The sequence below is a fragment of the Gorilla gorilla genome, chromosome 14 (assembly GCF_029281585.2).
Source record: "Gorilla gorilla gorilla isolate KB3781 chromosome 14, NHGRI_mGorGor1-v2.1_pri, whole genome shotgun sequence".
NCBI lineage: Eukaryota > Metazoa > Chordata > Mammalia > Primates > Hominidae > Gorilla > Gorilla gorilla.
Window position 1 is genome coordinate 53,288,528 of NC_073238.2, and position 27,972 is coordinate 53,316,499.

General features: G+C 37.5%; 1 protein-coding gene across 2 annotated transcripts; it reads right to left on the bottom strand.

Moving 5' to 3' along the window:
* On the bottom strand, positions 1-27,951 carry PROSER1 (proline and serine rich 1). Of its 2 annotated transcripts, XM_004054411.5 has the most exons (13): positions 27,029-27,951; positions 23,964-24,029; positions 21,382-21,450; positions 19,113-19,207; positions 18,047-18,140; positions 16,098-16,208; positions 14,296-14,379; positions 12,887-12,965; positions 12,161-12,247; positions 7,359-7,403; positions 2,544-4,329; positions 1,936-2,086; positions 1-1,340 (listed from the first exon to the last, which is right to left on the bottom strand). In XM_004054411.5, exons 1-13 carry the CDS (start codon positions 27,071-27,073, stop codon positions 1,218-1,220), a joined length of 2,835 nt encoding a protein of 944 aa, XP_004054459.2. In that variant the 5' UTR covers positions 27,074-27,951; the 3' UTR covers positions 1-1,217. The 2 variants fall into 2 exon arrangements, with proteins under 2 accessions (XP_004054459.2, XP_018895422.2); XM_019039877.4 differs by lacking the exon at positions 23,964-24,029 and having other exon boundaries at positions 27,029-27,945.
* Between the last annotated feature and the right edge of the window lie 21 nt (positions 27,952-27,972).

Here is a 27,972-nt window from a genome sequence, read left to right on the forward strand (position 1 = left end):
TTTGTCATATCCGTAAAGTTTATTTTAAAAAACTGTTAAAAACTAACCATACAGGTTTATTAATATACTTAAAAAGTTTGTTCCCTATGTTGAAGTAAAATACATTAGCAACATCTTCCGGACACCATCTTTATAAAAGTAAAACTTCTAGATCCTGAAATGTACTACAGTAGAGTCTATAATTTACACTTTTAATCACAGATTGGAATTCATTCTCCTTACTCCCCTACTTCCCACATGTGGCAGTTATTACTTCAAAATTAATGACACTCGCTCATGTTATACTACCACAGATCCTTAAATAGAGTACATACTGCATAATCACTAACAGAGCCAGTCTTCTCTATTTGTTGTCACATATTTCATATAATCATTTGACTTAAAGTACAAATAGAAATACTACATCCCATAATTGTAAACATTCACCAGGAGCTTCCATAGTACAGTAAGTAACAGAGGTGGCCCAAGAGTCAGTCAAGTGTTCTTCACTCACTGGATACTGCTGAGATTAGGAAAACTGTTTTGAAGGCAAATTATCCTAAGTCTTACTTGTATTTCTGTAAGGATGCAGTTCTGGATATATACTTTCAGTTGAAAACACCTGAAAGTCATTCTATAGTCTACATTAAGCACCATTTTCACTTACCTGAAATATTTTGAGTTAAATTCAGCAGTATGTACGGTTGTTAATATCAGAAATTAAGAATAACTGTGGGTCTCAAGTTCCCTTTTGTGGATACATACAGAGTACTGAGTTCCCACTGATGCTAATAGGAACCGCTCATGCATACCAAGGGTAGTAACTCCCCCAGGGCCACATGCAACCCCCAAGTCTGAGGCACAACTATTACTTCTGCCAGTGGATGCTATACAAGCATATTTAAGGCTGTATTCGGCTATAAAGAGTTCAATCTACTCTTTAATATTCTTTCTATGTAGATCACATACACAATTCAAAATTTTATAGGACAGGTGAAAAGTCTCCAAACACTTTTTAAATACCATTCTCCATACAATTTATTGTCAGCATATTTACATAGGGGAGTGTTCACACTTTAAAATGCAACCACAATTTTCAAATTGTTGTCACAATTTCTCCAGGATTACCCTCATTCTCATTTTCCGACTTTTGGCCAGCTTCACATTTGTCAGATTGTTCATTGCAGTTCTTAGGCAATTCTGATGTTGCTCTGAAGGAGAATAAAAGTTAAAAGTATTCACTGCCACCCACTCTGGGACAGGCTTGGTTGCAAAGAAAATGGTGTTCCTGGCGCTGAAGGATAACTAGGAAACCCATCAGGCTGAGCTGGATAGCTTTCCAGAGCCGAAGCTGAATGGACCTGATGGAAAGAAGAGCGTGTGGTTTAGCAGAGTGCCAAGTTCATTCAAGCCTGCGCTTGCTTCTACCCATGCCACACAGAGATATTCAGAATAGGAAAGAAAGACAAGACAAAACTCTGAGGCACAATAAAGTCTGCTCAGTCACTTAAAATTTTTAAGAAAATGTTCACATTTCTTCAGGTGAAGGAGATGCATAGAACTGTCATTAAAATATTTAATATTCTCTCAAAAGTCAATAGGTTTTCTACAGATAATGTGCTTTAACGGTCAATCATTAAGCTTGAATTACAGAAGACAAGTTAACATTTAACTGTCATGAATAGATTCTTAAATTTTATCAAGTAAAATCTATAAGCAGGAAGGAAAAACAATTCATACAGATGACTATATCCTAACACCTCTGTTACTCTCCTGAAAGAAGACAAGCAAAATTTGCAAATTTGGAGAGAACTAATCATCATCAAATCTCTATGCATTCTGCTAAGAGCCATTTTTTGCCAATGTTGGGATATCGCAAATGATACTGCAATGTTATCACTACAGAAGTTAGTTATACATGTTACCATGTAATTTATGCCAGCCATTGCTGCTTACCTGCTGTAACAATGCTGACTGTGCAGCCGCATTATGCTGTAATTCTTGCAAGGATGATTGTGAAGGATTCTGAGGAAACCCAGGGATACCTGGGAGGGACAAAAGGCCTGGAAAAACAGAACTGCCTGCAGCTTGAAGTCCAGATGATAAACTAAAACAATTGACAGAAAAACAAGTTAACTGCAGACAAGACATAAAAGCTACTGTTTCCATATTTGTCAAATACAATCTTAAAATGTTAAAAACAAAACAAAAACCTTAGAATTTATTCCTCTGTTGGAAGGACCATAAAAATCAGCCATTCCCTGATATGAATCTTTCTACTGTGAAGTATATTATTCGAAATTCAGTAAGTCTGTTTTGCATATAATCCTTTCTGCTGTCTTATAAATAAAACTACCAAATACAAATCCAAACACTGTATCAACAGGCATTAATATTTTATATATTTATCTTAACATGGTTCATAAAACATTTTTGAGTGCTAAAGTTTCCGCCCAGAAAAACATCATTTAGATCTTGACATTCATTTGGATGACTTGAAATGAAATGTGAACTACAAGTTAGGTGAAGAATAATTTTATCCTATTTCCAAACTATCCACATACCCGGCTTGTGCAACAAGAGCGGAGTTGAAATTGGAACTGAATGCTGAGGCGAATCCTGGGAGGACTGGAGCTGGGGATGGGGCTGTGGCAGCCACAGGTAGTGGTGTGACAGCTGCGACTGTAGAGGGCGCCTGCAGCCCCGGGAATGAGGGAAGAGCAGGGGTAACGCTTGGGGTATTAGAGACAGAAAAGCCTGGGTAGGAGGGATTTGAAGATGACAGAGGTCCTTGAGTAACAGAGAAAAGTGAGGGTACAGCAGTGGACAGGTTGAGGGGGAAAGGTGCTGCTGAGACTGGTGCTGAAGCAGAAAGCCCTGAGAGAACAGCTGCCGTTGAGCTGGGATGAGGGAGAGATGTGGAGGTGGCAGCAGTAGATGAGGTGGCTATTAATGACCCTGGGAGAGATACTGATGGATTAAGAGATGGGTTGCCAGTTAAAGGAAAACTGTTGGTCAAAGAAGTAAAAGGAGGAAGAGCAGTGAATACTGGTGCAATGGGAGTGGAGGAACCATGTGGTGGAAGGGAAATAGAGGAAAGAGGATTTGAACCATTTAAAGGAGTACTCAAGCTGGAGAGACCTGACAATGCAGGATTAAGGCAAGTAGATAAACTGATGGGCACGGATGTTGAAGTATATGCACGGCCCAATGTCCCTGACAAACCTAAAGTGCCATGAGAGGGATTCCCAGAATGAGATGGACCTTTGAAGGCCGAGGGAGTAGGACTTGTGGGCTCAGTTTTGATCATAACAGGAAGAGTTGTTGCAGCAGGGGTAGATGAAATATGCAGATCTGAGGTACCTGGGTGGGGGCCACGCAAAAGGGAGGCTGAGGAGCCACAGCTAACTGGCGCTGACGTGGAAGCTGATGCAGCAGTGGCTAAAGGAGACTGTACAGGCAATGTCAGGGGAGTGGAAGTTGAGTTAGCCACGGGAGATGGCAGGCCTGGGAACAGGGCCAACCCTGGAGTGGAAGTCCTCTGTGGGGTAGGGATGGCTGATGGGGCATAGCACTTGTTAGGGGCTGAAGCAGAAGAGTCAGAGTTCTGAAGAGTAAGAGAAGATAGTGAAGCCAGCCCACTTGTGACAGCAGAGGATAAAGCAGAGGAGTTGATTAAATTGGTGTCATTGGATGTCAGAAAACCTTTTAACGCAGACAAAAGAGGACTGTTCACACCAAGTGAAACGGCAACGCTGGGAGTAGAGCCACCAGCAATTACAGGAGTCGGGTTGGATAGGCCTTGGGATGTTGGTGGTAAGGGCAAAGGAAGCCCTGCAAAAACTGATGACAATGAAGCAGAATTTGGGTTGCTGGTAGAAGCAGCAGAAGAGCTGGTGGAAAAGGGGAGGCTAGTGAAAGGTGCAGAAGTAGAAGCAAATGCTTCACTGGAACCAAGAGTGGACCGTGGTGTAGGTCCTGGGGTAGGAGTGGCTGCGGTAGGAGTGGCAGAAGGACCTGGCAGTGACACTAGGCCAGAAAAAATGGAAGGAACAGGAGTGGTGGTCGTACTGTGGATGGATGTAACAGGTGCAGTGGGCAATGAAGGGGTTCTGATAACTGTTGGGTTTGGTATTGATGGCTGAGGTGTGTGAACGGTTGAGGAGACCTGCCCTGGGAACACAGGAAGGACAGTATTCAGCAGGTTCATTCCAGAAACGGTGGCAGCTGCTGATGCTGATGGATGATTAATTGCCTTGACTGGGGATGCAGTAGGAACAGGAGTTGCAGCAGGTGTTGAAGGATTAGAACCATGAGGAGAAAAGAGTTGACTTGCTGGGGTGGAAAATGCTATATGGAAGGGGGAAAAAAGGCAAGAATGTATCATCATGCTGAAACGTCAAATTTTGAATTAAAAAGCATAACCATTTTTGTAATATTTAACAAATACCAAATAAAAAATGACAAGTATAACAGGCTCTTGTAATATCTAAATTGCTGGGTTCCATTTCTCAGATCTTTACTCTGGAGCCAGTCAGATCCAGTTGCCGTCTAGACTCTGCTCAAAATAGCCCTCCAAATCACAGGAAGTTTTGAGAAGCTTGCGAAGTGTCCTTTCATATTTTTCCGCTTTTTAAAAATTAAAGCATTTATTTTAATTGTGATTAGTGCTGCTGCACTGACTTTACCTCTAATTCTTTCAATCTACTTATCTAGAGTAAGTCAGTCCCCCTCATAGGAGCTTTCAGAACATGGCTTCCCTTGCAGAGCCATACAAGGCTTTCCAGGATTCATGCCCAGCTCTCCAGTATTGTTTGTTGCCACTCTGTGAGTTGAATTTCATATTCCAGATTATTCATCTGTACAGTTGCCCCACCCCACCCCCATACATTTGCTCATACTGACCACTCTACGCTACATTAACCCCCAACCTTTACCTGGCAACTCCTTTAGGGGCAAAAGCTGTGCCTAATTCATCTTTATAGTCTTAGTACCTAGCACAGAACACAGCACCTGCATAGTTAATGAGTGTCTGCTGGGCTGGATATATCATAATTACCTCAAACTACAGTTCCCAAACCCACTCAAGGACTATTCCCAACACTATTTCTAGAGTTTGCTATTTTTATTCTGATAAACTCTACAAATAATAAGCATTTTGGGGGATGATGTGGGCTCCCCTCTGAATGTATTCAATGGCTATCCCCACCTGTGATAATCTTGGTGTCAAGGGATATCATGACTTAGGTAGCTAATGTTATAAACACAACTATCATCTGATACTGTACTCACATCAAATTCTGTTTCAGTTGTAAACAGAGAATGTTCCTGTTGCAGTGATAACCAACTGAGAAATATTTTCATGGACTAACACATTTTAAAATTTATGTATAATTAAGATTCTTTTGACAAAAGCAAGCTGACATGGTCAACGAATACACTATGCTACTCATAGATGGGAAGGGACAATAGGAAGAAAATGGAGGTAAACAACACATATATAATTCATTTGCACTATGTGAAGGCCAAAGGGTGTCACATTGGGCTAAACAAATTTTGTAGTTGTTTTAGAAAAAAAATATGATTGGAAAATTGACAGTCATATTTAAGTACATAAACTGAAACTCAAAAGTCCTTAAGTCTTGACCGTATTAATGTTGTAAGCAGTGATTTGGTTTCAATAAGACTAGCTATCATTTTAAACTTACAGTACCTATAAAAATGGATTTGTACGTTTTTTGTACCTAATTTCTTTTATAAGAACTAGAAGCATAAGGAATATATACCTAATCTTATGTTTGTAAATAATGTACCAAAAAGGTATTTAAGTCCATAGGTGTTGGGTATCATTTGAGAAATCACTATCTTATTTATTAAACTATATGCTGAAGATCATGTAGCTAATGACAAATCTGAAGGTAAAACCAAACTATCCTAGAGTATTATTTATAGCAGCCTCTGTTGGATCTTTTTATTTAATAAAGCAAAAGCTATGCATTATTAATCATAGCACTTGCAGGTAAAAATGAAACAAACAAAAATAAAAAAAATCCCAACCACATACCATAATAAACAGCACTTTCCAGTCATCTAATTTGGTTATTAACCATAAAACATGATCTGTCAAGCCCTGTGCTAAGTTAGGCCCATCATTTCACTTGTCCTCACAATAACTCTCTGAGATAGAAACTAACACCCTCATTTGACAGATGGGCAATCTGAGGCTTGCTATGACTAAGCAACTGGATAAAAGATCATGCAGCTACTACACGGTGGAGCCAAGACTTGAGCCTGGGTCTTTCAGACTCACGTCTTCAACTGCTATACTAGTTTGTCTTAATTTGTTTCTTAATACAGTTCCAAAAGGAAAAAATAAAATCTTAATCATGCTAAGATCGTACAACATAGGAAAACAATATGCTATTCCTGCCAGTGGTACTTACAACAACTAACCTGATTACTCCCTTCAAAAACATTTGAACCATAAAATAATAAAGTTGAACATAAAAGCTGAAATTTCCTCAATCTCCTTTTCACTGGAGTTAAATTACCTGTTCAAGGTCACAAAACTAGGTGGTGCTAGAGGCAGGATAAGAAACTGGATGTCCTGACATTTCACTTAGTGTTCTTTACACCCCACTATGCTACCTCCTTTAGAAACTACCAGCTGAGAAGCACCTGCTAGGCACTGTTCTCAGGGAATGGAATTCTCCCACTGAGACTCCTAACTATGTACTACAATGGTCAGGCTATTGTGCTACTTTGCTAAACAAGAACTGATGTAGTTTTGTCTCATACAAGAAAGCCTCTCCTTCCTGACCACACAGATCATCACCTAGGGGAAAAATACAACGTCGCAGCACTGCTGCCATCTGGAGGTACTATGTAGGACACACTTCATTTTCATTTTTCAATTCCATTTTCTGCTTTGGTGCCCCTTGTTCTTTTCTACATTAAGATATGCTTAATAATACTTATTGAGATAATGAACTCTAAAAATAGAATCTGACTAGCATTTGTCAAAAAGGATTTTTATCATCCCATGTGTTTATATCAAAAAACAAATGAGGTTTCCAGTATCACAGAATGTAAAGTGAATGTGAATGCAAAGCTACGCAGTACTTACATTACACTGCAAGTTTTGCAAATTGTATAAAAGTCCTAAGATTAATTTTAAATTCAGTTAACACGTGCATTTCATGTTATGTATATAATATGTAACACTAGTAAACCACTTTTAACAAGTATGAATTATATTCTTTAACCAGAAACTTTTCCTAAAACATAACAATTCCAAATATACTCAAATTTATTCTCAGTGAATAACAGAGCAAACCATGACAGACATCCGTTATCTCTGGATCAAATTTGCTACTTACTTTGATTCTGTATAGGTTTTGATGGATTGGAAAGGTCTTCATTCTCTATATAAAAATAAATAAAAGTTCATTTTAAACTTTAATCAAATATTTGCCACCATAATAAACAGATATTTGGATAAAAAGAAAAACACAGGATATAAATATTTATGGACTGTGTTAGGAAAAAAATGTATACATATGGGAAAATAAATAAAAATAGTAGTAACTCTACTATTATTACTACTAATACTTTACTACTCTATCTGAAGAGCAAGAGGATTACCAGAAACTGAGTGAGTGCTCTTTTATCCCCTAGCATCTCCACCTTAGCTTGTCAAGTTTTAAATACACACTGTTAATTTTACATATATACTGTATTCAAGAACACTTTCTGGAAAGATGCTGGCCTGAGGGTGCCATCCAGGAGAAAGTGTACCCTGCAGCTGTAGTGCAGAGAGGACCACTATCACTGGCTGACCTGACAGACAGCTCCTCTGAGTACCAGTGCCTACAGGAGTGGGAAGACTGAGAAGCGAGGTGGCAGCTGGATGAATAAGTGTAGAATTCACTGCCATTCACTGTGGATTGTCCAAGCCAACAGAAAGAAACTGTCCTGCCCATTTGCTGTACTCAGCTTGGGAAAGGCCCTATATTAGGAATTACCATGGAGAACTAGCCTAGTTGAGGCTAACTTGAAGCCTGTGAGACTGACAACGCAAAGCACACTCCTCAAGGGAAAGGATCTATCCAAACAGCCCATCAGCCAAGGATACAAAGGGAGAAAACTTTAACCTCTTATGGCTTGACAATAACTGCCCAAGAAACCAATACTGTGACAGGCATACAGTGTAAAGGAAACCTCCAGGCCCTGGTATAGTGAGCAAAGAAAAACCACAGCTTGTTTAAGGAATTCACGAGCTTGACTGAGGTGACAAAAAATAACCACCAGAACAATAGAGATTTAATTAAAGAAAAAGGACTTTTAAAACCCGACACACACATACACACACACACACACTACTGGGAAACAAGCAGAGAAGACTTTTATATATAAAAATCTGATTCCAAATTAATAAATGGAAAGAATAATAAAGATTAGAAATAAAATGACTAAAAGTTAAACTATGGTTGGAAACAAGAAACAAATATCACTTAGAATGCCAAAAAAAAATTTTTAATGGAAAAGATGTCATAAACGAATGGGTTAATAGGCTTAGAAAGCAAATACAGAAAATGTAAAATAAGAGTAGCAGGAGGAGGGGAAAAAAGCAGAGGAAAATGCAACAATTAAAAGAATAACGAAAACAAAATTTTCCTAAGCTTTAAAGACTTGAGTTTTCACATCAAAAGAACTTACAGAATGCCAGAAAAGATTAATGACAAGATACACACCTAAACATACTGGTAAAATTTCTGAAATCCAAAGATAAAAAAAATTCTTTGTAAGCTTACAGAAAGAGACCAAGTTCCCAATAAAGAAAATTATCTGGAATTAAATTTCCCATCCACAACTCTATACATGTGTCCTTTCTGAAGTAATTTCTTAAAGTCATTTTCTACCAAAAGAAAATTATAACAGGCACATCAAGACAAAGAATAAAACAAACAGAAGAAACAGTAACAAGTCATGATCAAAGGCAATTTTAAAGAAATTAAATATCAGAAGCAAAAATGTCTAGTATCCCAACAAAACATACAAATTGATTTTAAAAAGGAGAGGTCGGGCACAGTGGCTCACACCTATAATCCCAGAACTTTGGGAGGCCGAGGTAGGCAGATCGCCTGAGCTCAGGAGTTCAAGACCAGCCTGACCAACGTGGAGAAACCCTGTCTCTACTAAAAATACAAAAAAAAAAAAATTAGCCAGGCATGGTGGTATGCCTGTAATCCCAGCTATTTGGGAGGCTGAGGCAGGAGAATTGCTTGAACCTGGGAGGCGGAGGTTGTGGTGAGCCGACATTGCGCCACTGCACTTTAGCCTGGGCAACAAGAGCAAAACTCTGTCTCAAAAAAAAAAGGGAGAAAATATGGAAGTAAAATGATATATAGAATAGTTTTAAGTTTTTGTATACTGACAACCATTAAGAATAAGAAGGTAATCATTGGCGATGTTAGAGAAAATTTCTAAGTTTGGGTGGGGTCAAGGAGAGAACAGTTGTTAAAAAAATAAAATGGCAATTTGACCAATACAATTTAGCAAAAGGTAAGAAAAACAAAACTGGAATAGAAGAATAATGAAAATAAAAATAAAATGGAAGGACTAAGAACAAATGTGTAATTTTTATTATTACTAAAAATTCCTATTAAAAGTCTAACAGGTTTAAAAATAAAAATTCAGCTATATATAATTTACAAACCAAGCCAATCTACCAAATAAAATCATAGGGGAAAAAAGTTTAAAATAAAGGTATAGGCAAAATATTTTTTATGAAATAAAAATAAGTCAGGACAATATTATTACTCAATAAGGCCTAGGAAACAAAGAAATATTTTATAGTAAGACTATAACTCAGCTGATATTATTTTATATCTATCTAGAAAACTCAAGAGACTTAAAAAAAAAAAACTAGAGAGGGTAATCAGTAATAAGCACCTAAAAATGAAACATTCTATTTATAATTGTAACCAAAAATATCTCTAAATTCTATACACAGATTTAAGGAACAGAATCTGCATGTAGAAAACTACAGTATCTTCTTGAAAGGAATAAAATAAACCCTGGGGAAGAAAACACTACCAGCTTGACGTGATATAAAGATATATACACATAACTGAATGGTAAGACTTACTATCATAAAAATGTCAGTTCTTCTGAAATTACTATATAGCTCTCTTTCTGTACACACACACACACACACACACACACACACACACACACACACACCCCTGTTGTTTTAAGTTGCAGAAAATGATCTTAAGGTTCAGATGGAAGATTTCTAATGATAATAAAATTACAAAAATATATAAGGGGGAGCCTGCCTTATGAAACACTAGAACACACTACAAATCTGGTAGTAAAATTAGTATATAATAATAAAATAACTACAGTGGAATTTTAATAAAGAACTCATCAAACTCATGAGTAAAACAAACAAGTGATATAAATAAAAATTAATTTTTTGTTAAAAAACACAAACAAAAATGTAAGCTAAATTAGTCTACCAGACTGGCAAAGTTAAAAAAATGAAAATCTTCCATGTTGGAAGGGTGTGAAGAAACTGTAGGCTCATATACTCTTATGGACAGGTTTAAACTGGTATAGGGTTTTTGGAGAATAGTTTGACAACATATGGGGAACCATTTATTGTTCATATCCCATGTTACCAAAAGACCCACTGAAAAAGGTTGGCCTGGCAAGTGTTGAGGTGTTTTAGTCCTTCTCACTGCTTTTTTATGAGCCCTTCCTCTCCATGGTAGGCGTAATTTACTCAAATGGTGGCTTTCATTAAGTCAAGGATACTTCTCCATAGCACGTCAAAGTTTTACCACTCATGAGAAATAGTTCTTTTTCCCATAACTAGCCTGTGTTTACATATGTGACCCAAGGCCACTTGAATGGAGTCTTTATGTCATTAGCAAAGTGAATGGGGAGACAATCATGCCAACTGGCCGTGAAACTTAGGCTACAGTGGGCTGAATTCCAGCTCCTGCCCTACCTCTGCCAGGCATGGGATACCCAATTCACCCCCTCCCCAAGTAACTACTCTTCTAATCCGCATGTGATAAACTGCCTTTGTGCAGAGAATTCTTTGCTACCCGCTGTCAACTCCATACATAGTCATCCATCAATTTCAGTTTCTGACAGTTCCTTTGCTGAGTCAGAAAGGTGCCTACCCTAGTGTCCAAAGAGTCTTAATAAAAGTTTGGAGGCAGAAAGTCCCCCAGCTCTCTTCAATCTGGCACTTAATAAAGATCCTTGAAAAAAAAGTTGATACTTTGATCTCTCTTGGGTTCTCTGTGCACAAATTCTAGCATTTCCCAAACTTGCTTAAAGAACCACCAGTAGGTCATTAAAAAAAATAAAAATACCAGGCACCCCCATCACAATACACTGAATAGAATCTCTACAAGTGGGGAACTAAAGGTATTTTTTTAAAAGTGCTCCAGGTAGTTCCAGGCTACAGAGAAACCACCTCATTGTTGCTTTGTCATTCCTCATATTTGATTATCAGTCTGTTTTCACCTGTTTCTTCCTTAACTTAATTCAATTAAATGGCAGCTTCATTATTGGGTCAACAACCTTTAACAGTATATTATGCAAGCAGCTCACATTTAATTTAGTGGGGCTGATCTGAATGCCTCTCCTATGAGTTTCCATAGCACCCTAACCCTATCACAGCACTGATCACTCCAACGTATCTCTTTGAATCTAAGATGCCACTTGCTATAAATCACATTCTAATTTCAGAGAAATTAAACTATAAAAAATGTGCAATTGAGAACCAATAATGTAGAATATATTGAAATGGCCTTCTCTTTCCTCATCTGTATTTTTTCACTAGACTAAACTCTTTGCAAACATGACTCTTTGTGCACCTCTGTATCCACAGCACACAACACATGATAGGGTCACCTAATATTCATTAAACACGTCACTGAACAAATGCTATTAAAATGTTAGCCTATATTACAAATAGAGAAAGTGAAGTCCATCAAGACTACGAAAACTGTCCCATATTACCAAGGATTCACTTCCAGATCCTTCAGACTCTTGAGCTTGTGTTCCCTCTGTTAGAATACGTCATGCCAAACAACTGTCCATTCCAAGTGTACATTTGTGTATGAATAAGTTACTTAAACACCCCCAAATTACATTTTACCTGTTCCTACAGGATTAGGAGTATATGGAGGTGGAGGTGGAGCTATGACATTCGCTAATGGTACCAGACCTGCATTGTTATAAGCACCTAAAATAAAAACACAATAGAAAAAAATATACGTTAGGACTGTTCTGTGACTGGTATTGTTCTATGACTAGGAGTTCAAACTATATTAATGCAGCTATTCAATTTATTATAAAAACTCCTATTTAATAGAGTTGATTTTATATGGAGGTTTATGTCTAGAGTTAAGTGAAAACTGACACCAAATGAAACAACCAGAGATTCCTATTTCCCACTGCATGCTCATTGCAGGGATAAGTTCAGTGAATGGCATGGCAGGCAGAACCTGCTATACTTACATTATTTGTCTTTTCTGCCAAACGCATATACTTGACTTTTTAAAGTTAAATGCATGAATGATGCCTCTGAACTACCGACTACCAAAAAAAGGAATTCAAGATGATTTACCAAAGTGAAAACCCATAAATAATGAATGACTAAAAATAAACTAATTAATTTATCATAAAGAAAATATCCTAAATAAACTATCTGCTGCAGTGTTGTAGGCCAGGACACTACTAGCTAACTATGGGCATAATTAAGCTCACAGTAGCATTTCATAAGTGCTACAGATTTGCCAACCACATAGACCAGCATTTACTTTCAATTTAATAAATAAACAGCAAAAAAGAAAAACAAGTAAAAAATAAGGGAACTCCTTACTTGGTGCAATAGTTGCATGTGGTCGGCATGGAGGTATTGGATAAGGAACAGGTTTATGTGGATTATATGTTGAAGGAGGCTAAAACATGGGGGAAAATACAGCAGTTAGAAGAAAATCAAGTAAGCTGTCTCCTGGCAACTTGTCTTTCAAAATATTTAGTCCTAATATGCTAAAAATGTCCCCGCATATCATACTACTGGACTACATGGGACGACAAATGAGGGAAATTTCTTTGCTTTAATAAATCTGGTTGCTATTAAATTCCAAATGCAGATCTTGCCAGAGGTGGCCAAAGATTTTTAAAATCATCTCCAATAAGGGGTTAGATCTCATTGTAAACAGCAAACTCCTCCCAGGCCCAGCCTAAGTTAAACCAAGAATTCCTGTTTCCTCCTACATAACAAAGACAAGAAACCTTCTAGGTTTTACAATCTCAAATTACGCAAGAACTCCCAATGGCAACATCCTCCTAAACTGATAGGAATTCATCCTCTCATTCCCACCCTCTTTCCTCCTTTTAGAAGAAAAAAGCACTGTTTGCGTTAGCATTTGGCATTCTGACAACTCCAGTAGAACATAGACTGGAATCAGGAATTCAGTATGTTAGTTGTTCTGCCTTTTGAAATCCATAAATCCACCAATACTTATTTTACAGTTGATGGAGTTTACCTAAGTAACAAAAAGCATTCAAAGCACTGGTCTTTAGAAAACTGGAAGTATCTGAAGCTAAGCCAGATGCTGTACTTTTTACCTAGAGAGAGAGCATGTGCATGCCTGTGAGGCAGGGGAAAGGACCCACTGGTGGTAAGGAAGCCAGATTCTTTCCAGCTCCCATAATTGTGGCCCTATCTGAAGTCTTGTGCAAGAACCATGATCTGTTACTATTCTGCCATAAACAACTCCACTGGAGTTCTTGTCATGTGGACAGGCAGGTTTTGCAAGGTGGTTGTATGCAGGCCTCTAGTACTTCAACTCCACAGATCCTTCAACCCATGGGGTTGTCTTCTCCTGTCCTGTTTACATTGCAATCATTATAATCACTATCTTGTAAATACTTTCAACCTGTGACTTCACTGTGGTTTCACTAACACTAATTCAGCTAAACTACAAACTTAGTTAAAACAAGCTCTCCACACTCCGTATCTCCAACTGAGCAGCTGAATGCGTCTCGAGAAAAAAAATGAAAGCAATTTGACCGATTCTACTTTAAAATAAAAAGCTTAATCTCAAAGGGGCTCTTACTACTGTTAAATATTTATGTTTCCCTCATCCATTCACTCTCTCACTCTCCTACAATTTCTAGAATACTTCAAACTTTGCAACACAAAAATAAAATTTATGCTTTGAGTAAAAAGGAAACTTTATGTAGGAAGGAGTTTGGGCTTGTTTCATCATTTTCTAAACATACTGGTTTGGATGGCCCAAGAATTCGTGCAGCTATTCCTTTGCCTTCGTTAGTACATTCTTCACCATCTTTTTTCAAAGGAGTTCCCTATTAAAAAAAAAAAAAAAAGGTAATTGAAACTTAAAAAAAAAACCCTCAAACCAGTAACAATAACCAACCTCACTGTATTACACTGAAGAAAAGGACTTGGTAAGAGTGCAAAGACTTGCATTCCCATTTCAGTTCTGCACTGGCTGGCGGCATGACCCTGATAAGGTCCTCAATCCTCCTATGCTATGGAACTCTCATATCACATGCAAAGGTACTCAGAAGTGAACATGAAAAACACAGAGGATGACAGGAAAAGATAAGGTATCCACAGGGACTGGTTCTAGGACCTCCCCCATAGATACCAAAATACATGGATGCTCAAGTCTCTTATATAAAACAGCATAGTATTTGCATATAACCGAACATATCCACCCATATACTTTAAATAATCTCTAGATTACTTATAATACCGAATACAACGTGGATGCCGTGTAAATAGTTGTTATGCTGCATTGTTTTACTGTATTATTGCTTTTTTTTCGGAATACAGTATGTTCTGATTTTTCTTCGTCACAAATAGGAGCAATCAGAAATGAACTTCCAATGCCACAGTATGTATAATACTCAAAGAATAAGAGTACCTATGTTACAGTTGAAAGTAGATAAGAAAAAATGGTGTTCTCTATAAAGATTAAGTGTGATTATTTATATTGTCAAGGGTAAATGAGACCTTATTCAAGACTGTTAAAATTAACAGATCAGTATAAGTTGATAGATTATTGCAGTGTGTCATCGCCCTAACAGTGTGTGTGGCTAAATGGTATATACTAGTGTGGAAGCCAACTCCCAAGATGTCCCCCACTGATCCTCATCTCCTACCTGCCCTTGCACCATTCCCTCCCAGAATGAATGGGGCTGACCTGTGTAACACATGGGACATTGCAGAAACGACGGCATCTGACTTCCAGGCAGCTTCCACTTGTCTTCTCTTGCTTGGATTACTTGCTCTGGTAGAAGCCAGCTGCCATGTCATGAGGACACTCAAGCAGCATTACAAAAAAGTCTTTGTGGTAGACAACAAAGGACTCCTGCCAACCACCAACACTACCTTGCCAAGCATGTAAACGAGTCACCTTGAGGCCCTATTCTTGGGCTCCAATCAAACTTTCAGATGAATGTAACCTCATGAAAAGACCTGAACCAGAACTATCCAGCTAAGCCTTCCAATATTCCTGACCCATAAAAACCATGTGAGGTAATAAACGACTATTGCTTTAATCCAGTAAGCTGTGGGGTTGTTACGCAGCTACAGAAATATAACATTCTTTGAGAAAGCTGTTTTACAAAGAGGTTTGAGGAACATTAGATGATATAAAAACAAGTTTCTTTTTTATAGTACTTCTCAGAGCCTTTATATGCGATTCCCCAGGAAGGAAACACTGTATGCAAAGTTTCCCAAACACACTTCACTGAATGAAACTGAGATTGTAAGAATACTGAGAATTTGAGAACTGTTCCTTTACTAAATGTAAATCAGTGCTTCTAAAGTACTTTGAAAAATAAAATCATCCTCTCCTCTATTTGTCTTGTTCTATAGATTTTATATAAATACCCTTAATACTTTAAAGAAGTTTAGACATGAACTTTCAATCAGTGGTGAGCCTGTGAATTAAGTTACCGACATAAAATTCCTTTCCTTTAAATATCATTAACTTATTCTACACTTCATACTTAACCATGAGAAGTTTCATATACAGCTACAGAAGTATGCTTACTGGGAAAATTCCATTTATGCGGCTAGGTCTTCCTTTGGGATATGGATTTCCTGGGATCGTTCCACAAGAAGATATCATAGCATGAGGAGCTTTGCAGCCCCCCTTGAAAGCCTGTAATATAAGAAAGAAGAGGGGTAGGAAAAAAATTCTTAAAAGACAAGTATTCTGAACATTGGGAGCTCAGCTAAAAAAAACATGAATTAAAGAAGAGCACTACATTCAATCTGCTCATACATCATTCAGCACTTACAGTGGTGAATGTGACCAAAAGTAATAAAATCACTTTATTTAAATGGAATAATTAAAATGGTAACATAATAATGCTGCAACAGACTCATACAAAGAATGTCTTCACAGTAGATTTTGTAAATTGTGTAAAAAAGTGTTTATTATCTAATCTGTCCCATTTCTTCAACTAGCAAGAAATAACAGTTCAAATCTACAAATGCCAAGGTCATGTTACATTTGAGGAAAGGAGGACACAGAGATGAAAGAAACATGGTCCCTGCTCTTTACAACCCCGTGGAGGACATCATAAACAAGTAACATGACATTGGGTGGTCCAAAGACCTACATACCGTTCAAAAACCAACTTAGACAATGTTCAACATACTATTACATATTTATGAGAAATAGTGAGGGAAGGGATTTAGGTCTAAGCTGTTTATTACTGCATCCTCAGCTTCTACATGATGCCGCACACACACTGAGTTGGTGCTCAATACATATTAATAAATGAAAAAACACTGTATTAGGCAACATATATTCCAATGTATCTATATTATGTTATAGAAATATCCAGCTATACATATGTGTGTGTGTGTATATATATATTCACATGTACAATGTATTTTATTATATATTGGTTTTATAAATCCCTTCACAACACATATATGTATATTAGCTATATAACCCAGCCCCTCTACTAAATACCCCAACCCTGAAATCATCTGAATTTTTGGCTATAATAAAGAGTACCGGGGTGAATGCCCTTATATATAAATTTGCATATTTCAACATTTCCTTCAAATAAATTCCTAAAAGTAGAAATTTGGGGCCAAAAGGTATAAATATTGTAAAGGCTCTTCAAGTTTACCTTCTAGAAAAGTTATACTAATTTATATTGACCAGAGGGCCTACTCTACAGAACACTCAGGCCCAGAACATTTCTGAGAAGGAAAGTGACATGATCGGAACACTTCATAAGAAAGAAAACTACAGCAGTAATATGCATGTTGCCTTAAAGGTTTTAGTCAAGAAAACTGGTAAGGAAGTTACTGAAGTAAATAAACATGGCTCAGATCTTAACTCTTCTACAACAATGTATGACTAAGGTGAATTTGCCTACCATTCCTGGGCTTAAAGGAGTTTGTGAGTATTAAATACAACTGAACTGCCAGGCTCATAATTAATTAATTAATTCAGCTTCCAGCCATCGCAATCCTACCTTAGAAATAACTACCTTAGATGACAAATCAAGTTTTCTAGGGTTGGACAAGTACTATTTCTCCCATTCTTACAGATTTTTAACTAATAAACTGGAATTTTAACTAATAAACTGGCTTTAATATTGACCTCTTATGAATCCGATTTAAAATAAACTGGATAACAAAGCAAATTTGAAAAGTTAAGTTCCTAAGTACATAAAGTTTAAAGCAAAAACTTGAAGCCATGGCAAAGGTACCAAGGGACCAAGACATAAACATTTCCATGAGGCTCAAGCTGAGTGGCCAACTGACTTCTCACTCTCAAGCCATCTCTTCCCCCTTGAATGTCCCCATCAACCAGCTCTACTTCCACGCCGCAGACCGCAGGGATGTTCATTTTTAACCCATTGTACAACAGCATTCAAGTTATTCACCAAAGTTAGTAAGAAGAAAGGTGCTTTTTCGTCTTCAATATTTGGAAAAACCAGCGTACCAAGTACATGACAATCTTTAGAAAACTACCTGTTCAAGTATTCTCTTGCACCGTTTCTTCTCAGACATATTTACCCTGAATAAATCTTCAATAGGACGAGAATTCTGTGCATCAATAATGTTCCTACCAAGAAAACACAATTTAGCTTTTTGTTTAAAAATCTGAACATACATCGAGGTAAGCAACCTTTGTTTACCACACAAACATATCTGAGTAAGCGTTCTCCATGACATAGGGAGAAAAGTGTGACTATTTACTTTTAACAGCTCAATTTAAATAACATGTTTATATATAAATATAATAACTTAGGTTTATCTGATTACTGAAAAGTAAAACAGTAATACTGCAAATAAAAATCATTATTTTGAGATTTTTCAAAATACACTTTCTTCAGTGATAGTTAGGAGAGCTATGCCAATAGAACCAACCCATGTGCTAAATGCATAAAAATCATTTTATGCTAAATGCATAAAGTTTTATCTTGTGCTTTAATTTTGTGCTTTTATGGACACCTATGCATACAAAAAGGACTTAAAAATGTATGTGTTACAAATAAATAACTTATACATTCTTCAGTTATGCAAAGGAGTAGGTTCTTTCCATGCCTTTTTGAGCTTACATTCATTACGGTCATCTGTCAAATGCTGTGGTAGGTGCTTTCACAGACTTTCTGATATTTAAAGTTCATTACCCTATTAAGTGGGTATGAGTCTTATTTTTACAATTGAGGCAAATAAGGCTCAGAAAAAATAAGCACCTTGCCAAAAAAAAAAAATTATTGTGTCAGTAAGTGAAAGAATCTCTAATTCTTAAATTCCTGTCTTTTCAGAGTAGGAAGGCAAAGCAAATAACTGAAATACAAAAAATCAAATTAAACAATCTTGTTAAGCCCCTTCATTTTATGTTATAGTCATATATGTAATAAGTACACTAGATACTTATTCACATTTAGAAATCAGAATGTACCACTATGCTTTTGACTGTATTTTGTTAGACACATTAACACACACTAATTAGACACTTAAAAGTCTTCTACATTTTTTCCCAATGAAGTAAAAAAAAAAAAAAAAAAAAAAAAAGAAAAGAAATACTTACGAGGCTAACAGTTCAAGAGCAACTAGTTTGTCTTTACTGAAAGTGAAACAGTTGAGTATATTGACCACTTCTGTTGGCTGGACAGCCACCATTTTCTGTTGATAGAAAAAATAATTTTATTTTTAACGTGAAATTTTCATGCCAGAAATTACCTTTTTCTGGAAGTACAGTTAAATGCTCTTAATATAAACATTTTAGATAAAATATATCACATTTTAGGTGAAAACCACTTACTCAAAAGAAAGTTCTAACAATAAATGAATTATGCTCTATCAACGTAACCATTTCAGTTGAAGATCTAAGTTCTCCTACATGCTCCTTTTTTATCCATTTCTCAATGTGTTCAGTTACAGAATTAAAAAAATCAGAAGTATTACTTTCCTCAGAAAGGTTATATAAAAAGGTGATACTCATACACATGGGAGATTAAATTGTTCAAAGGTTAGAAAAACATGACTATACTCCTCAGTTAGAGGCCTAAGTATGCCACAGATCAGTGCTTCCATGATGTTAAACATATTACAAAAAAAGGTTACACTAGCCATATAAGGTAGGGAAAAGCTGGGTTAAACAGGTTTCTCTACTGCAGAACTTTAAGTCTTATTTTAATTTAATGTGCATTGTGATGCACCAAGATTGTGTGGAATGTTACATAATTATTTGACTAGAGTACCTTTATTTCTGAAGAACATTCAGAAGATTTGGCCAATTTGGACATTTATGTTAACAGTGAAGGAAAATTAAAAGCAACATCAACATAAGAAGTAAGACTGGTTAGAATCAATATCCAAGAGCTCCTAAAATTTGGAGGAGTGGTTTTCACATACTTTTATGTACTACCAGAAGAACTAATAAAACTATAAGCCCCTTTGCATGTTTTTAAATTGATACCTAACAATTTTATCAGAAGTTTAAATACTCACAAAAGGTCGATTTTCTTAAATACACTTATATATCTGAAAGAACTTTGAAACTACTAATTTAGCTCATTTATGGAAATATTTATTATGTAACTCAACTGGCGAAATCAGTCTTCAGTGAGAAAACAATCAAATCAGACTGACATTTTTAGAAAAGGTCAGACTTAATTTAATTCAAATAAGTGTATTGAGTTGTCCCTGTGATACCGTTGCCACCTCTGAATTTTAAGTCTAAGGCAGGGAGACAGGCAAGCAGGACTCAGAGCTTTGTCATGAGTTTGTTGTCCTGATAAAATAAAGCAAAGCCCTCATCAATATTCCCCCTGCCTCAGCCTCCTGGGTAGTTAGGAATAAAGGAGCATACCACCACACCCAGCTAATTTAAATTTTTTATATTTTTCTAGAGACAGGGTCTCACTATGTTGCCCAGGCTGGTCTAGAACTGCTGGCCTCAAGCGATCCTCCTACCTCAGCCTCCCAAAGTGCTGGGATTACAGGCTTGGCCACCACCCCAAGCCCCTTATCAATATTTCTTATAGAGCCTCTCTCTTTGCTTTGCTCTCCCTCTCAAGAGCAAAGCACTGTCCTTTTGGAACCTGGAGAAACATTTTCACCCCCAGAGAACAGGTGCGATAACTCTTTCTTTTGCAAAGCAGTAAAAAAGCAAGTATTAAAGAGGAGGTCAGAAAGCAGCACTAACAGACCCAGACAAGTTAGGCTCATCAGTTTAGAAAGTCAAGGATCTGTAAATTGATTCCACTGAAGATATCCAGGCCTGATATTGCTTCAAAAATCTTCCTACACAGCCAGATACTCCTGTGTGATCTAGATGCTCCTGTTGACCTAGGTTCTAGAGCTGTGCTATCCATATAGTAGCCACTAAGCACATGTACCTACTTGAACTAATTACAATTAAATAAAATTAAATATAGTTCCTCAGATGAGGCACATTCAAGTGGCTACCACAATGGACAGTGCTGATATAAAAATTTCCATCATCGCTGAAAATTTATTTGGACAGTACTAACTCTTCTAAGACTAAATAGAAAGATGGTAACAATGGATATTAAAAAACAGAAGTGCAAAAAACCATTAAGAATTCAAATTCTATATTTTGCTTGCTGGTGAAGTTTTCTTCTAACTTGCCAATCAGGACAATGTGGCATACAATTTAAATGTACAGTTTAGAAAATTTTAATTTTTTAACATAGCTATTTTGAATCAAAGTACAATAACACAGAGTTCGCTTTTCTAATGCAAATAAATTACAACTGAAATAAATTATACACAACTGGGAGAATTAAAAATACTTAAATTCTACGTTCCAAAGGAAAAAATAAGTTACTTACATGCTGTAATGCTTTCATTGCCTTCAACTGGGGCTCGGCCCAGGAAAAATATCTCAGCAAATCAACCACCTGAAAACAAAGAACTAACAGCTCTAATGACAGCATGTTTGCAAACATTTCTATAAGATTTATTTCAGTACTTGAAATTATAATTCGACATGTGCAGCCCAGGCCCAGGTGATACAGGTGGCATTAAAGTCTAAAAACTGTGCTAACAGAATCGCGATGTGCGGTTATATACATTTAAATCACTTAAAGTCAAATAAAATGTAAAAATCAGTTCCTTAGTGACACAAGCTACATTTCAAGTGCTCCAGAGCTATGTGAGGCTGATAACTACAATAATGCACACTGCAGATAGAGAACATTTCTACCACCACAAAAAGTTCTACTAGACAGCACTGGTCTAGAAAGAAAGAAAAATATACAATACAGAAAAAAACAAAGTATCCTAATAGGAAAAGGATGGTTGAAAAGTACTAGACGGAGATCAAATGTCAGCTCAGGATTATAAAGATGGACTGTGAATGGAAAACCTTTCAACACGAGGGGAGAACAGCACTCACAAAGGCACGGTGGTATGTTTTAGTGTAGGTCCACTAACTTTAGTCCTAGTAGGTCCTTTAACTTGAATCGGGAGGGCATAAACTCAAATCATAAATCTAGTCCCTTAAAAATGTTAAGAATCAACATGAATTACTCCAGCAGCCCCTAAATGATACATCATTTGAGAGCTCAGAATGTGCAGCTCAGATTAGCTCCCACCACCACCTAAGAACTTCAAACAAATGAGGGAAGCATTATGAGATAGCCAGTAAGAGGGGAGCACAGGGCATAAAGATCAGGACACTGAAGTCTCAGCATGATCACCACCACCCTGTTTCACTGCCTCCAAAGATGCTCCAAAGGGGAAAAAAGTGATACAAGAAGACAGTTCCTGAAAATATGCTAAGGTTTCAACTATTCTATACAGCAAGGTCAATGGTGCAAACTGGAGTGGTATGTAAAGAGAGTAAAAATAATTTTTACTCCATATAAAGAGATATATATATAGCAAATAAGTATTATGTATACTTTCCAGTTAATCTGATAAACGTGTATGTCCTTAACTTTGATGGGAATAATGTTCTTAATATCTAATAAATGCTATATTTTACCAACCATAAAATTTTACAAGCCACCATATCTAAGATACAAAGAAAAATCTTTAATATAATAAGCTCATTTAGAAAGTGGCTTAATAAACTTTGTAATGACTTTAGCAAAGTCATTAAGGAAGCATCATTAAGGGTGGTACATCACATACACCCAAGAAAAAAAATGCTATTAGCTGTAAGAAATTATTTATCTTTTTAAAACATTTAATTTTTTTTTTTTTTTTTTTTTTTTTGAGACAGAGTTTTGCTCTGTTAGCCAGGCTGGAGCGCAATGGCACGATCTTGGCTCACTGCAAGCTCTGCCTCCTGGGTTCAAGCAATTCTCCCGCCTCAGCCTCCTGAGCAGCTGGGATTACAGGCACCCGCCATCATGCCCGGCTCATTTTTGTATTTTTGTAGAGATGGGGTTTTGCCATGTTGGCCAGTCTGGTTTTGAACTCCTGACCTCAAGTGATCCGCCTGCCTTGGCCTCCCAAAGTGCTGGGACTACAGGTGTGAGCCACTGCACCCAGCCAAAACATTTAAATTTTTAAAACAGCATAAAGTAACTTTGTAAAGCAATGGGAAAGCTGAAAAACTGACATAAAGACAACAAATGCAAATCATAAAGTAGCTTTTAAGAATTTAGTGGGCAGAACTTCTATAGGCTTAAAAGTCATTCAAGCTTTCAAGTTTTGAAGTTCTTGAGAAACCAATGAAAAGCTGGACCATTTACTAACTCAATTGGAGCATTTACTAACTCAATATATACATTTATTGTCCATCCTTTCCCCAAGCTGTTCTCCAGACATTTCTATTAATATTTATGCCTGACTTCTCTCTCAAGAATTTTCCAGCTATCCCTCAGAAACATGCCCCCTTGTGTGTGTGACATACGTATATTTTAATTAGCAAACTGCCCCTAAGGTGGAATGAAGTTTTCACTAAACTATCATGCTTAAAATGTTAGTATTCTGGCAGTTACAGAAACTACTTATTAAATAACACTGTGTATTTTTCTTACTGTTGAAATTTTTATTTAGTGGCTTCATATAAAAACATATTTCATTATTTGTTCACATTTTCTTTTATATTACATGATGAATTTTGTAATTGTCTTACATGTAACTATAAAAATTCGGGTAAATTTACCATTACAAGTTTCTAAATCTTTGATATTGTGCCCAGAACCATAAACACTTTGAATTGCTTTAAGACCCTATATTTAAAATCATTTTAAAACATGAATTGGGGTGAAAGTGGAGAGGTGCTTAGTCCCTGAATTATAAATTCTGTAGAGTTTTCTGCCAAAACTGAGAGCTTCTCGAGTTCTTGAATAAATACAGCAAAAAGGTAAAACCAATTCTGAATTCGGCCAGCAGACAGACATTAACCAGAACATTGGTATAAAAAGAAAGCTTTGTTTAAACAAATAATGAGGAATACCTGTTCACTAGAAAAGTATCCATGCACATATTCAATTGCTTTTAATTTGTATTCTGTCAAAACAGCCTAAAAAAAAAAACACACACACACAGAGTAAAATAGCATTAATATACGTAAGCAGCACAGTAATATACATCTATCAAAACTGCCCAAGCAACTCAACAGTGGCAGGTCTACTTCAGCCCTGTCATTCAGAGGAACTAAGGTCACTGTGGTGAGAGGCCCTTCCTTCCACCTTTCCAGGTTCCATACTGTGAAGGACACACTGAGCAAGCAGGAAGATCTGCTGGGCTTCCCTACCAACTTCTACAAAGAAAGGGAATAAAATTGTAATAGATCTGATTCAACATTAGTATACACAACATTTAGAATTCCTAAATATGTAATTAAAGAGTTTCAAAACATTCCAAATCCAAATTGTCATTTTTAAGATTAAACATATCAGATGTTACTCATTCATCAATTATTGAATATCTACTATTTGCTAAGTGACAGAGAAGCAAGAATAAGACAAGGTCTAGTTGAGGCTCTCAGTATTTCTATAGGGACATAAGAATGCAAGAAGCCCTGAATTCAATGTCTGTGCCTGCCACTAACTGGCAGTGTAGACTTTGAGAGGCATTTTAATTCCCTTTGAGCGTCCTCATTCATAGAGGGAACACCATTCACCAACCTCAAAGAATTACTATGAAGACTATAATAGTGGACATTAGATGTGACATATAACAGGTATTCAGTAAGTGATGGTTCCTTTCCTTTTCGGAATCTATCAGTGGGTGAGAGAGAAGTTGGTGGCTTTGATGCAGCACTATCTAGAGCCCACTAAATCACACATGCTCCCCTTGCAGCTATTTGCTCAGCTTAGAGATGGAAACAGCTATCTTAAGTCAGTAGCCACTAATCATTAAAAATGAACTAATCCCTTTGCTTGTACTACAAAATAATTTTAATATTCATATTTTTCACATAATATCATTCTGCTAGGAGAAAGTATTATGACCAGTCAACTGAAATATCCTGGGTGCTCAGTAGTTCAATATTCACTGAAAAGGGAGAAAATGGCATTCTAAATAATGTATTCCTAGGAGTTTTATTATCAATATAATAATCGGACACAGTCAAATACAAGTTTCTGAACAAAGTCTTGGATTGCACTGATGCCAAGTCATATCTCAATTCTTCCATCAATGCCTGAGAGGCCCAGCTGTAACCCCAGGCAGGACAGCATGGTGCTCTGCAAGCATAGTTTGAATACTGCCCCCAGCCCCCAACTTACCACCTGGGGAGCCTTGAGCTAACTAGTTAACCTCACAGAGAATAGGCCGCCAGCTATAAGTAAGAAGTACAGTGCCTACACCTCATGGGTTGTAAGGAGAATCAAAACAAATAATGACTGGAGAAAGTGCTTAAAAACAGGCTCACAAAGTAAGTGCTCACTAATTAATAGCTATCATTCCCTCCTTTTTGAATAATCAGTTAACCATAGCTTTTTCCCCCTTTCTACTCCCTTTCCCAGTTCTTCTGCTAGTGGCTTCTTATATACCTCTGTTTTAAATGACAGTAGTGACAATCAGTATTATCTATCATATAAACTCACTGTGATACTCAAGAGATGACCTGGTTTAAACTGACTTACATTTACAAAGAACAATTTTTAAGAAAATCAGTAGTAATGCTCATATTTAGATATGCCAATATTTTATTCCATTTTAATAGACCATGACAATGTTGATGTATCTAATCACTCGGCAAAGCCAGCAGAAGATATATTTTAACTGCTGACCAGAAATACAGACTTAAGTTGCCATCTCATGTGAACAAGACTTTCATATCTGGAAAATTTCCTATTCCCCTCTTTAGAATTTACTGTGACGTTTTTATGACACCAGGAAGAGAATACGCACACTGAGACCCTGTATCTTCCAAAAGTAAAAATCTGCTGGTCTACTTGGACTCACCAATTATTTTCTCACGAAAAGTAATTAAAAATCAACCCAAGAACAAATTGTGACAAATTTCTAGGCATATAATTAGCAAACCAATATTTTATTTCAAAAATTAATTGGACACTTAGGTTTGCAAAAGCAGAACTTGTTCAAAAAAGAATGTTCAGTATTATCAAATATGAAAACTTAAACACGTCAATTTGAAAAAAGAAAAAAGCTGTACAAAAACAAAGCAAAACAGCAAGACCAGAGACAATTTTAATAACAGCTTTGTAAACTGAAATAAGCACCAGAGCACATGGCAACAATTTCTTCCGTTTCAGTCAAGGGTCGTAAAGGTATGCAGCTGACGAAAGAATAATTGCCCGGAAGGCCGAAGGAAAGCACTGTGTGTTGATGTAATAATGGTACATCAAGTCCTTACATTTTAAAATAAGTAACTTCTCGGTATTTTTGTGCTTGAGATATTGTTAGGCTCAAGACTATCTTCCAGAATTGTTGCTGTCTGGTTCACTCTGGGAAATGCGATCCACACAACAGCCTCAAAAAGCAGCAAAAACTTGGAAAGCAGAAGAAAAAAGTTTTGAAGCTCAAGTTATTGACGGCCAATTCCTAAGAACGTGACTTTAAACTTAATGCCACACTTACCATCAGGACACGAATTTTGCATGGCCAACGCAACAAATATACTCTACCTTATGCTTAGATTTGAAAACCCCATCATAACTACCATAAAAGAAACTTTCTGCGTATTACCTCTCGTTTTCAGTCACTCTTGTGTTACTGAAAGATGAGGCAATAAACTCAAAAATATTAAACCCCTTACCCAAAAGTACAGAGCTATTACGGATTTGTAAAGCCGTCTTCGGAACCGAGGGCTTTACAAATGTAATTCCCACGACACCGTGCTGAGTCTCAAATTTGGCGTTAACGTAACTTAATTTCTATTTGTACTGGAAACGTATCAAGATATAAACTCCTCCATTACACGTGAGAATTCAAACCAATTTGGCAATCCTAGGACCCTTATTCTGCACAATCTCCATACAGTACCTCAAAGAGAGTCTAAAACACGAGAATTCATCTCATAAAATAATTCATGGAACCGAGTGTAATTACCTTTCTAATTTCATCCAGCACCATTTCAAAGGACTTTTTATCCATCTTGACTACTATCCCGACGTGGTTTTAACAGTTATACTTGCAATTAAAAGACGTTCATCCCTGGTCTGCTCCGCCGACAGTAAAAAATATTTATAGCTGAGGAGGAAAAAGACTCCACGAGCAAGAGAGGATGCGAAGAGGTAGAGAGTATTGCAAACTTCGCAAAAAAATTTCTAAAAACTGAGACTTAGAAAAACTTTTTTTATTAAAAAGAAAAAACACTCCAGTCAGGCTTCCCCAGCTTATTCACACAATGGTTCAGGGCACCTCGGGCAAGAGCCAGGTCCTCTGAGTTTTGCAGAAAAACCCGGGCTCGGCGGCAGGTTTGAGTGCGGTTTCCCTGCAGCTGAGGGCCAGGTGCCGCCAGAGGTAGCTCTTGAAGCCGCTTTCCCAGGTGGAGCGGCCGGCAGAGTAGAAACACCTGCGCTCAGAGTCCACGGGCGGCGGAGAGGGAGGCGCCCGTCTCTCGACCCGCACCTGCGCCTCGGCCGCCGGCCGCGACCCTCACCGCCGCGAACCCGGACGCATGGTCCGGCTCGCGCTTATCCCCAGCCGCTCCGCCCAACTCCTGGATACCTCGGCCCCGGCAGCAGGCGGCCCGGCAGGCTCTTTGTTACCAGCTGCTGCAGCTTCCGGGAGCGGGCCGGCGGCTGGGGAGCACCGGGAGCCGGGCGAAGAGGGGCACGGCCTCGCATAGGGGGACTCCGGAAAAACGCAGCCCCAACAGCGCCAGGCGCCCTGCCTGGTTACCCCTACAGCCCCCACCAGCTCATGGGGACCTACAATAAAGCCAGTCGCGCCCAAGTAAACTCAACACTGCGCCGCCAGCTTGGGCCCCTCTTTCCTGAAAGCCAGAGGTGGGGTCCTGGTGTGGGAATATAGGCATCCATAGCGGATGC